This window comes from Gymnogyps californianus, unplaced genomic scaffold (assembly GCF_018139145.2).
Source record: "Gymnogyps californianus isolate 813 unplaced genomic scaffold, ASM1813914v2 HiC_scaffold_56, whole genome shotgun sequence".
In the NCBI taxonomy this organism is placed as follows: domain Eukaryota; kingdom Metazoa; phylum Chordata; class Aves; order Accipitriformes; family Cathartidae; genus Gymnogyps; species Gymnogyps californianus.
Genome location: NW_026114449.1, coordinates 143,347 through 156,478, shown reverse-complemented (window position 1 = coordinate 156,478; position 13,132 = coordinate 143,347). Strand labels below are relative to the sequence as shown.

The following is a 13,132-nucleotide window of genomic DNA, read 5'->3' as shown; positions in this document are numbered from 1 at the left end:
AGAGGGTGAAGCATGAAAAGCAGCGTGCAGTAAGAAATGATCTAGTGAAATGAGAAGTAACAACAAGATATCTTCTGCACCATTGACAAGGTTAAAACGGGAAGCTTAGTTCTGCAGCTGACTGATTGTGGGAGTGCCTGAGTACCGAGAAAGATAAGATCAGGGCCAGAGGCAAGTGCTGCTACTGGTTTTATGAGCTCAGCTGCTGTTGCAGCCATGTTTCTTTATTTACCAGAAAAGGACAATGAGATCCACCATCTCTTGTGTTAACAAAACCCTTTCTCTGTGTATTACTCTTCCCCCTTAATTATGTTGTTTTGAGACTACTGGGCCATAACTTTATGCTACATATTTTTCTCCTATAGTACTTTCTGTTCATTGATAAAAGAAACAGAAATGCAGTATACTCCAAAGCACAATGGGAGATATACATACCGCATTGTAGCTGTTTAATATCCTGATTTTAGATAGTCATTCTTCTAGTTAATACCTTATCTCATTATTGTACCTGTGGGCAGTTTCTCCCATGTGCCTTAGAAACCTGTCTTTCTTACATTAGGATGAATCAGCCTTTGGAGGTACCAGGCTGTCTCCTCTGGCTGTAGAGCTTAGACAACAATTGTAGTCTAGATGTCAGATTTTAAGATTGCTGATCTAGGTATGATGATTCTCATTGAAAATATTCTCCCCCTACTATGTGTCCTAAATTTGACAATCTAAAGACATTACTATCCCTAATCAAATCATTTACCCCTTTTGAAAAATTCATCAGTTTGTCTTTAAAAGATGAGATTATATTTGAATAATAACATTTAATCTGATGCTGCTCTCTAGTACTTCCGTAATATAAAAAAAAAAGATACATTTATGTAATTAAAGTTAGTGGGAAGAGGTACATTTTGGGGAATTCAATTTCTAAAATACTCATTTGTAAAATTACAAATTATATTGGCTAATATTCCAAAAAGGACCATTCATTTCTTCATAGACTTAGATGACATGTCTGCTTTCACCATTGCTTCAATGGCATTGCCTATAGTAAAGGTCCAGATAGAACAGGGTCTTTAAATATGACTTGTATGGTCATGAGTTCTTGATTATTGCTTTAAGTTCATATATCAACAATATCTCCTTTTTCCGTAGTGCCAACTGTGGATGTATTTCAGATCTCTACTAAGGAAAGATTTGGGCTGGGACATCAGCTGAAAAAGTAAGTCTGGAAAAGTGTAAACCCCTGTTTTTAAGTAAATATTACACTCTTTAGTTCCCAGACCATGTCAAGTAGGATAAAATTCACAGGTTGTCAGGTTAGTTGGATCAAAGTGTTTTGAACTTGTTTTTCTTTAAATAAAAAATAACAGGTTTTGCCTTTTTAAGTTCAGTTTTGACAGTTGTTGGAGAGAACTTGATTTGTGCTGCCTGCCAGGGTTTTCTGTCACTTTACTGCCTTTTAGGAAGTAAGCTACAAAAGTTCAAAAAGACTGTAGCTAGGAGTGTTCCATTTCATGTTTTTGCTTAGATTGTGAAGCCTCTGGAGCAGGAATCTTTTTTAGCATCATGCATACCCTAAGGGGGCTATGCTTTCATGGTGGCCTCTAGGATGTACCACAGTAATTAGGCCATCCATGTTTTGAGGACAAAGAGGGAAGAATAGTTGAAAAAATTAGCAGTTTCATGTATTCATGGTACAATTCAATTTAATAACATTTTGCTGAGTCATCTTTTCACATATGCTTGTGTATGTGTAATAAAGTGACAAGAATATAGGCTTTAATATCTGACCCTTACAACAGTAAGAATCCCTTAAGAAAAAAAATCTTTTGCTGTTTGGTGTTTAAAGAAATTCAGTGCAGTGTTTTCGTAATCATACAAATGAAGCAATGTTATTAAAATCTCTATGGTACATGACTTTGAAGAAAAAAAATAAAAAGCTCCCCAGGCATGAAAAGTCTCTTAAAACATTTCAGTACTTACACTGTCTCTGATTTGTGCACTGGGTAATTACCAAAGTTTCCCATAAGACATTTTCAGGTACATATCTGCATAATTCACAGTTGAGCGGAAGTCAGAATACCTGTGAACTCCGTGGCTCCTCATGGCTGTGAACAACAGGATATTCATCTTTGAAGAGTCAGTAAATTTTTTATATAGTCCATACCAACTTCCACTCTGAATTTATCACTCATAGACCCCCACTGCTAGATTAGAGTCTGTCGTGGTTTAACCCCAGTCAGCAACTAAGCACCACGCAGCCGCTTCCCCTTCCCCCTCCTAGTGGGGTGAGGAGGAGGAAAGGAAAAAAAAAAAAGTAAAACTCGTGGGTTGAGATAAGAACAGTTTAATAACTAAAGTAAAATATAATACTAACAATAGTAATAATGAAATATAATAATAATAATAGTAATGAAAAGGAATATAACAAAAAAGGAAGGGGGGGAAGAAAAAAACAGCAATGCACAATGCAATTGCTCACCACCCGCTGACCGATGCCCAGTTAGTTCCCGAGCCACGATCCGCCCCTCCCGGCCAACTCCCCCCTGTTTATATACTGGGCATGACGTTCCATGGTATGGAATATCCCTTTGGCTAGTTCAGGTCAGCTGTCCTGGCTATGCTCCCTCCCAGCTTCTTGCACACCTGCTTGCTGGCAGAGCATGGGAAACTGAAAAGTCCTTGGCTTAAGATAAGCGCTACTTAGCAACAACTAAAACATCAGAGTGTTATCAACATCATTCTCACACTAAATCCAAAACACAGCACTGTACCAGCTACTAAGAAGAGAGTTAACTCTGTCCCAGCCGAAACCAGGACAGAGTCACAGAGTAATTTGGCTTAGAAGGGACTGCTGGAGGTCACCTAGTGCAACCTCCTGCTCCAAGTAACACTGACTTCAAAGTTAGATTAGTTCACTTCAGGGCCTCAGGCAGCTGAGCTGTGAAAATCTCCAGCCTTTGTGGGCAACCTGTTGTACTTAACCACTCTTCTGTGGATGTCTTTTCTTTATAGCCTTTGTTTTTTAGCTTCACTTGCTACAACTTGTGACCACTGCCTTTTGCTGTGCATCTCTGGGAAGTGTCTGGCTCTGTCTTCTCTGTAAATCCCTTTGGGTAGTATAATATTTGATATCCCTACCTTCATGTTTGTGCTTTAGGAGAATATGCTCCTACTTGAGCAGTGTGGGTGCTGTAGCCTACCTCTGTAGTCACTGGAGAGACAGATGCCTATAGTTGGATAGAATGCCTTTGAATCAGTTTGTCTCTAGATCTCCATGAGAGGCATAATTATATAAGTCTTGCAGTGGTTGTTTACACAGACTGTATTCTCAATAAGAGTTCCATGTGAATTAGTTTTATGTGGGGAAAAAAAAGCATTTTTGAGGAGCTGAAGCACCCAATCGTCAGTCCACATATGTGACAGAGAAACTGTCTGAGGACATTGCATCATGTCACCTGCGTGGTGAACTGAGACCCTAGTATTAAAGTGAGTATGTCTTGGCTAGGATAAAATCTTTTTTTCTTTCTTAATTTGCAGAATCATGCAGACATTTGTTACACAACAGTGGAAGAACAGCAAAGAGAAATCTAATTGTACGCACAATAAGAAGGCATCTGACAAAAAGGTGAAATCTCCTCTGCACATCTTTTCTACATTGCGCAGGTAATAGCAAGGAAAATGAGTTGTTACCACCCCACAGCAGACTTCACAAGGTGAAATGTTGACTTTTCTCCACAGAGAAGTGCTCTATTTATATCTTACCTCATGGGTTTCCAGTCCTTGCCTTGCATGACATCAAAAGCGAACTAGGTACTATTGCAACTTCTAAGACTATTTGAAGGCAGAGCATTTCAGTGCCCTGCTCTCTGAAACAGCCATGATTCATCTAGAATTGGAAATAATTCATTTTATATTACTTAACTTGGTTGTATTTGTATCTTTACTAGCTTGGTAGCATTTGACTGTTACTTGAATAGCAAGAATATATATAAAATATATATTATATTATTTTTATATTATATATATACATTACATATTATATATATTTTTAATATATATATAATTTTGTGGTTGTCTAGCTGTTCTTTCCACAGCTGTGTATATTTTTAATTTTTTAAAACTAGAATGGTCATTAATGAAAGACTGATCTTTAGCGCTGCTGAGCACCCACCCCTCTCCACTGTTTGAGTACATGAATGTTCACCACTTCTGAAATGCAGGCACAGAATTTCGAAGAACAAAGGAACAAGAAGAAAAACATAAGAAGTAGTTTGTGAATAGTTCATTTGAATTCATTATGACTTCTGCCAGTTACTCATACTCTTAAGTGTCTGTAAAATCAGGCTCTGATTTTACCTCTTTCAAGAATGTGACTATTTACTCTAGCATGTTTTCCTGCTTATGAAGGGTTGACAGATCACCCCTTCTGTACATTTGAATTGAATGCTTCTTTGAACATTCCTTCTTTTTGATGAATTTTGCCATTCTAAATTCCATGTATAAAAAAGAGAGGGAGTACAGTGATCACTCACATTGAAGAAAGGAGGAATGTCAAAGATAACAAAAGATTATTTGTCTTTTCAAAGGTAGAAGAGGAAGATGGTGTTTTAAGTAGAAAGCTTACCCATTCCCTACCATGCCATGCACCATTGCCTAGCACAGACTGTAACTTGGGGTTTGGTTTTATTCAGAAAGGGCATACAAAAGCCAGCCCAATCTTTCTTCTCTTGATTTGGCTGCTGCTGCAGTGCCTGTCCAAAGACCATTCAGCCCAAACACAGGGACCCTCTCTCTCCCCCTAGAGCACCATTCCTACCTCCTGTCTGCCCAAGGGTGGTAATGAGCCAACTGCAACAGTGAGTCAGCAACCTCCATATGCATTTTCCACTGTCACCACTTGCTAACAGGGTGGTGAAACCTGTCAGCCTCTCCCCTTGGGGTTTCACTTCTTTTCTATTTGATCGAAGCCCAAAAAATATTCCAAAGATTAGGGTTGCTTGTAAAGTGTAGAAAAATGATTCAGCATACCTGATACTGGTTCTTGCTTTGCAAGGACAGGTGAACATGAACCTTATAGAAATGTGACAGTTCATGTGAATGTTGTTTCATAAAAACCTTTTGTTCTTTACTTTCTGCATTCATAATTTAGGTCCCTCACATTCTCATTTCTAGTGTTACAGAGCTAGAATTTGTCTAAAACAGGAGAGAAGGGCATCAAATTGTCTTCCACAAAGCACCCAGATTATTGTGATGTTTTTAAAAAAAATGTTCATTTCAGCTGAATTAAATTTGATTTACTGCCTGCAAGTTTCACTGCTCATTATATCTTCCATTGGATCTGGACATAGAATTTGTTATGCTGTGTCCAGAAGACAATAACTTTAATGGGATCATGCCATGATGATTACATAGGAAAGATAGATTTTGATAAGAAAAATGTGATATAATCTTATGTGAAATATGTAGTTTTCATTTCATAGAATCATAGAATGGTTTGGGTTGGAAGGGACCTTAAAGATCATCTAGTTCCAACCCCCCTGCCATGGGCAGGGACACCTTCCACTAGACCAGGTTGCTCAAAGCCCCATCCAACCTGGCCTTGAACACTTCCAGGGAGGGGGCATCCACAACCTCTCTGGGCAACCTGTTCCAGTGCCTCACCACCCTCACAGTAAAGAACTTCTTCCTTACATCTAATCTAAATCTACCCTCTTTCAGTTTAAAGCCATTACCCCTTGTCCTATCACTACATGCCCTTGTCAAAAGTCCCTCTCCAGCTTTCTTGTACGCCCCCTTTAAGTACTGGAAGGCTGCTGTAAGGTCTCCCTGGAGCCTTCTCTTCTCCAGGCTGAACAACCCCAACTCTCTCAGCCTGTCCTCATAGGAGAGGTGTTCCAGCCCCCTGATCATCTTCGTGGCCCTCCTCTGGACTTGCTCCAACAGGTCCATGTCCTCCTTATGTTGGGGCCCCAGAGCTGAATGCAGTACTCCAGGTGGGGTCTCACGAGAGTGGAGTAGAGGGGGAGAATCACCTCACCTTTCAAAGATAATCTCCTGAATAAATGGTTTGTTTAGAGACATAGGGACCTTTACAAAGAGCTGTAAGGATATAGCTCTAACTTGTCTTAAGTAGTTAGTCATCTTTTCAATGGATGAGTTTGTGTATAAATAGGAGTAAGATGTCTATTTGGTATTGGGAAATTAGTCCTACATACAATTGCTCATTTTTTTAATGTTGGGCTGTGTTTATCACTAGTCAAATACATAAAGACAGGTGGCACTTAAAAATTTGTACATATGTCTGGACTTACTTGTTTGATTTGCACAAGACTGATTATTCTCCAACTACATCTTCCCCTTCTTTATTTTTAAGGTCGCCAAGTTATCCTCCACCTGGCTGTGGTAAAAATAAATCAAAACTGAAGTCAGAACAAGATGGGATCTCCAAAACTCACAAGCTACTGAGAAGGACTTACTCTAGTACAGTTAAGGCAGAGGATATGTGTGCCACAAAATCTCACAGAACCTTTGGCCGCTTGTTATCGAGTGACCCTAGGGCTGAACCAACAATAGCTATTAAATCGCACAAACTGTTGAACCGTTCTTGCTCTGCAGCTGTCAAGCAGGTGGAGTGCATCACTTTAAAGCCCCATAAGCTATTAAGTCGGTCATGTTCTGGGGACCCTCGATGTGAGCAAAACAGCACCTTGAAGCCCCACAAACTTTTAAGCAGGTCCTACTCCAGTAATCTTAGAATGGAAGAATTGGATGGATTGAAGAATCACAAGTTACTCAGCAAGACTTACTCCAATGCCCCTAAATCATCCAAAATGGAGCCTTTCAAGGAGTCCACCATAGCAGAGGGCAGGAGTCTCTCTCTTACCTCAGGGCTTATTGGTATCTTAACACCATCTTCATTATCACCTTCACAAGCTGCTGTGCGTAATAATTTTTTTATTCTACTCATTTTCCTCCTACTATTTTCCAAATGTACTATTATGCTTATTATGCAAAGGCATTAATACTTAGGACATATGTTAGTGAATATATTGGATATATTGAATATATTGGAAGACAAGAGCAATGGAGTCAGCTTTTTAAGGAGGATTTAAACAACTGTGCATGCACATATATTTAAGTTATAAAACCAGAATTTGCTTAGGTCAAGACAGAGATTTTACATCTCACGTTGAATACAGCTCAATGTACAGCTGTTGGCCATGGGAAAGGTTCAATCATCCACTTCCTTCCCTGCCTCCTTTCTTGCTGCAGGAAGAAGGGAGAGTGTGAGCTTCTGTGCTGCAAAATTGGCTTGGTCACACAGGTCTTTTCTCATTTCCCTGTTTGCTTTGTGGGGGAAGCAACCGTCCGTTGGCTTGTTCGGGTGCCAAGTCACCTCTCCTTCTGGTCTTTTCAGCTGTGATCATCATCATACTGGAAGGAATGCAGTCATGATTCAGCTCACCTCTTGTGCATTTGTGCTTTGTGAAAGGTTTAACCTTCAAACGCACTGGTGGCAGCCAGAGGTTGGGGAAGGAATTAGGCCCACACTGCCCCCCTTTCTTTCCCCAGAGACATGATCAATTGGGAAAACAAAGGGTAGCACATATTTTTAAATTTAAGAGAGAGAGCTCAAACTTAATTCTTCTGCCTCTGCCTCTTAAAAGATGGCTTTTATACTTTAGAGGAAAGAGTGGGTCTGTTTGTGCTCTTTCAAGGCACTGGTCTGTTTTCTGTGTTAGACCTAGGGAGAGACACTTAGGAGACAGTCCTCTCCACTCCCTAAGCCTGGCGGTATCTTGATGTTCTCAGCATGCAAAAGCTGATTCTTGCTTGAAATGCCATACATATATTCAAAATAGTGTATTCTGAATAATGAAGTTACATTGTGTGTGTTATGTCTCATGGTAAATTAGTTTAATAAGCTGTGAGCTATACTCATCAAATCTAAAAGCAGTGATATACTATCACAAAATCATTTATATACATGCTGTATGGTTGGTTCCTGTAACGTGCACAGCAAAATTAATTTAAGGTGAGCCAATAGACTTTTTACTTGTCACAATTTAGAGATTCATTTTTTTCTGAATCAACAAAGGATGTCTTAACTTAGCAGACTTTTCTCTCCTGAAGTTAATATAAAAAGTCTCATTGATTTTGATAAGATAATGAAGAGTTGACTAAGTAGTTTCATTACTGATGTTATCAGCTGATATGGAAAAAATGCAAGCCCTGCTTGACAGTCTATAAAAACTACCAGTAATTTATTGCTATAATGCATTTACTTTGAGGGAAAATCATCACGTACATGGTCAGGTGCAGTTTGACTGATGTTAGCAGAAGGACATCAAGAGTCTATTTTACATGCAGGCACCAGATATATGGGTAACCTGGGTGCCTAACTGCAATTTGAAGTCAGTGGAATGTGGAAGCGATGAATCAGGACCCTAACTTCTCTTCAGTTCTCAGCTTAAATATTTGAATCTCATATATGAATACAATTAGGAGGATTATTTCCCAGGAGAAAAAAGGGAAAAGTTTCCCAAATAAGCAGTTAGAGAAATGAAAGGAAATAAGACTATAAGCAAAAACAAAACCCAAAAAAGCTGTAAATGGAGCCGATCTGACTCTTATTCAAAACAAGGGTTGATTGAGATAGATATCAGCCCAGAGGGAATTTTGTACCTTAGTGACTCCTATAACAAAAGTTCCTTCTAATTTATTTGTTGTACGTTGAAATAAAAAGGCAGAAAGAATCTGAGTGGGATCTGAGCGGGATCTGAGCACAGAGGTCTGTCAGCGTGGTGCTCACAGAAGTGAGATCTTAGTAAATATATAAAAGAAAAAGATTTTCAGCTGTTCTGAGAGTTATATTAGTCATTCAAGCCTAAGCATATAGCCCGTATTTGGACAGACAATATGCAGTTAAAATTTAAAGGAAGTTACCAAATGCCAGTTTATTAGAATGGAGTGAAGGCACTGGTGTTTCCATTTGAGATTAAAGGCTTTGGGATGCTGAGATACAAAACCTCATCAGATTTAAGAACTAAAAAGAAATGCTAAAAATCTACCCCACACTCAGCAAACAGTAAAAGGATTGTTTATTTGTAATGGTTGGTTTATGCAAATGAGAGATCTTTTTAGATGCAAATATTGTTTAACATATTTGCACACAAAAAATACAAATGTTTTACCATTTCCTTATAATTAGTCTACCAACACTGAAGTTGCCTGAACTTTTTCCTTGCAGCAAAATTATGGTGCAAAATGCATTCTGGTACGAGACCGTGGCTTTCTTGTGCAGGTAGGATGTCATATCTTATCCATTTATGAAACACTATGGAGCATGAGCTGACTGTTAATTATTTTTAAGCAAATGTTGTTTTTCTCATTTTCATTGTTCTCAGACTATTGAATTTGCTGAGCAGCGGATACCAGTATTGAATGAATACTGTGTAGTTTGTGACGAACCCCATGTGTTCCAGAATGGCCCTATGCTGAGGGTAAGTGGTGTGCTTGCTCGGATAAACAATGTATTTTCTAATGCCTTAAATAGCAATGGACAATACAAACCTGTTATAAAACTATTGAATTATTTCAGACATGTTTCATCCTAATGTCTTTTTAAGATGCAAAAATGTAATGCATATTAACTAGATTTTACTGTAAATTTGAAAAAATGTATTGCAAGCAAGGGAGATGGAAAGCAGGCTTGTATAATAATCATAGAAATATAAAGGAGGGTTGTATTTCACTGAACACTATTGTGCTAGAGTAGTCATAACCGGATAAGCTAGAGGAAGTGCATTAGAGTGCTTTCCCAGTCCTCTGGCACTCTTTTAAAAGCTTAGAGTCACCTCAGTCCTTTAGCTCCTATCAAGCCATGACCAGGGTATTCAGATACATGGGTGTTAATGCTACAAGGTCATGAAGTTCTTCTGACACTCTTGCTCATGGGCCACTGGAATGAACCATCCTCCATAATGTGATAAAAAAAGCAGTAGAAGGAGATGCTCTGTGAAGTGTCTTGATGCCTGTAAATGTGGAATTTTCCACTTACTAGAATTGTTGTGGCTGGACCAAATTGGATTTTTACTGTTTTGGGGAAGTCAGGAAGGCTCTGAGACAAGAGGCTCCTAAATAATGTCACTAGGACAGTTTGACCTTAGAGAAAATAGTTACGCAGAACCATAAAGATAAAGAAATTTCAAAACAAGCACCTCAACCAAAACAGACTACCCTTGAAGGACATGATATACATGATCTCAGAACTGAGTATGCGCAAAAACAGAGGTCAGCCAGCAGACACAGTGAGGAAGAGTATATCCTTCATCCAGAGACCCCTGACGACCACCTGGAGACATAAACAGACATGCCCAAGAGACATTTGCATATGATAATGAGTTCCTGGAAATCTGGTGAATATGTATAATGAGTTCCTGGAAATCTGATGAATATGTATGTAGAGCTTGTATATAAGCTATGCAATTAACCTGACCGGACACACACAATAGGAGGAGATATCCCCTGTGTGTCCAGCGCTGCAATAAAGAATACCTACTTAATAGTCCCTAGACTATTGAGTCTTTGATTTCAGCCTTTCACGGCAACAGTTCGATCTAGCAGTGACCTAGTCCAGGGGCACTGTTGTGGTTCAGTATGCCCAAGGACTGGCCAGTTACACAGCTCTTCCTTCCTTTCATTCCTGTATAACTGGGAACCAGGAATTTTGCATGCTGAACGTTGCACCCTCTCATGCTGCTGGTGAATGCATAGTAAAAAAGAATAAGATTGGTCATGAAAGACACACCCTGCCTGGAGCTACTGGATTAGTGCAGCTTTGTAAAAGAGTATATAGGAGAATAAAATTCTTACCTTTAGGACTGACCTTGCAGTTTAGAATCCTTCTTGTTTCACCTGTCCTGAATCCTATGGAAACCTGAGTAACCTTAAAAGATTAAAGCCATGGAAAACTGTTTAATACCAGTATGTGAATGGTCTGACACCTCATCTGCCAATTTCTCTACAGTGTGGTGAGCACCTACACATAAGATGAAGCAGACATCATCTATGATAGTTCCACGGAACTAAATTCAGGAAGGTTATTGCTTACATGGTAGCAGAAGTCACCTCAGTGTCATCCCCCATGACACTCAGTGGCACCACAGTCAGGCATTCTGACTGCAGGCAGGGTATGTAAATAGGCTAATAGGATTTGCAAAAGCATCTACATATTCAATTAACACCGTTTTAAGTCATGGTTAAACCTCTGTACTTTTGAAAATCCTATCAGGTGTTTATTTGCCTCTTCAAACTCATATCTACCTTTTAAAAACTGCCAGATTTATCAGCAACCAAACCCTGATTAGAAGCCTATAGAAAAGGCACCAGTTCCTTGTCGTTCGTCTTTGAATGCACTGCTATGCATATTACCTGTGACAGGATGAGATAAGAGAAATTGAATAATATGCGAAGTTTGGATAATATACTTATTTAAATCATTGGGTTTTATCTGTTGTCCATAGGACAAAGCAAACAGTAGGATTTATTCCTGTTCACATGATGAACTATTAAAAGAAAACAGAATGGAAAGTCATCTGCTCTAAATTTAAAAATCATAGTTCTTCTTGCTTTCCTACCTTAGAGATTGAAATCCCTCAGAATGACTTTTCTCTATCTTCGGCTTAAAGAGGGGTAATTTTAGCCATCCGTTTGAGAGTTTGTCAGTGCTTCAAAACAGAGGAAAGTGCAAACATGTTTGCCACTAAACACATATTCATCAGTGCCTTTGCAAGCAGCATAACCTAGCAAGCTTTGCAAAAATGAAAGGGTTTCCTTATATAACCCAGGGAGAAGGAGATAGCAGGAAGAAATCTAGCATGCTCTGTGTATGCTTGAATGACTCAATAAGCAATATAGAGCCATTAATGAGTTTGCAGTTCTGTAGAAGGTGAGAAAGCATCTCAGTTTGAATGAGCATGAGTTTGCCAAAGGGTCTTAAGGAAATTTATGCTTCATTCTATTGAGAGCTCTGGCAGAGGCAGCCTAAAGTAGTCAATTGTAGGGTTTATTTACATACTTCAGCTGCACACACACACACACATACATACATATATATAATGTATGTAAAGGGAATAAAGAATGACCCAACTGAAAGAGCACTTTATGTTTAATACTGCTGCAACAGCAGATCTCAGAAATACAGTACTTTATTAAGCAGAATGCAGGGGGCTTTCATTTAAGGTAAGGCTACATGTGATCTAGCCTTGTGTCACTTAATGGATCCCATATGTAGTATCCCTAGCCTTCATAAAGAGCTTTAGAGTTGTCATGGTTTTGATATCACAGTAACTTCATCAAATTTCATAATGATCAGAACCTTGCTACGGTCTGCTTATATTTTTAGATTCTGTGTCTTGATCCCGTTTTCTACAGTTATCCATATCTTAAAGGCATTACTTAGATAGGCTCTATCTGTAGTTGGTTGTATCACAAGAGATGCCACAGACTAAATAGTTCTGGATGGTTCAACAGTCTCTTCCTTTAAAGAATAGCTCCTCCACACAGATGCACACAGGGTCATGTCTGGGTGTGTGTATCCTTAATGATGAGTTTCCCTTCTACCTTCTGGACCTTTTTTTCAACAACGAAGAAAGCATATGAATTTATAAAAGCATAGAAAAGTTATTGCTTGAGAAGCTCTTTTTAAATGTATTTAGGCTTGCTTTTCTGGTATTTAATGGAGTTTTATGCAATTGCAAAGAAGCCATACTCATTGATGCCAGTAAGGAATTTGATTCTGTAATCCTCCAGTATGTCAGCCTGACACCTTTCCTGAACTATAGTGTAGTTTAATTGTCTTGAAATGCAGTTTAAAAAAAGTCAACAATTGCCATCACACAATAATTACATTATTTTAATACTGTAAACTCCCATACCTGGGTGTAATTTTTTGTGCTGGTTATTAATGACTTGCATAATTCTGATGTCTCATCCTCAGGACAGATGAAGATAGCAAGTGAAACTGTGAGATAAAGTTTTTCCTTTCTGCAGATTTGCTCTACAGGCTATGTTTTTATCTTAGTTATACAGTATCTTTAAATCAGTCTCTCTCAGCACAAGCTTTCTTCTCAGTATT

General features: G+C 38.8%; 1 protein-coding gene across 2 annotated transcripts in view; it reads left to right on the top strand.

Annotated features, from left to right (window-relative positions):
• LOC127028995 (protein mono-ADP-ribosyltransferase PARP8-like) overlaps positions 1–13,132 on the top strand; it is a 159,773-nt gene that overhangs the window by 109,860 nt on the left and 36,781 nt on the right. For both annotated transcript variants that reach the window (XM_050914675.1, XM_050914674.1), the window contains exons 10-14: positions 1,144–1,210; positions 3,532–3,657; positions 6,368–6,932; positions 9,245–9,298; positions 9,402–9,497. In XM_050914675.1, the coding sequence (XP_050770632.1) occupies positions 1,144–1,210; positions 3,532–3,657; positions 6,368–6,932; positions 9,245–9,298; positions 9,402–9,497 (908 nt within the window). The remainder of the gene's footprint in view (positions 1–1,143; positions 1,211–3,531; positions 3,658–6,367; positions 6,933–9,244; positions 9,299–9,401; positions 9,498–13,132) is intronic.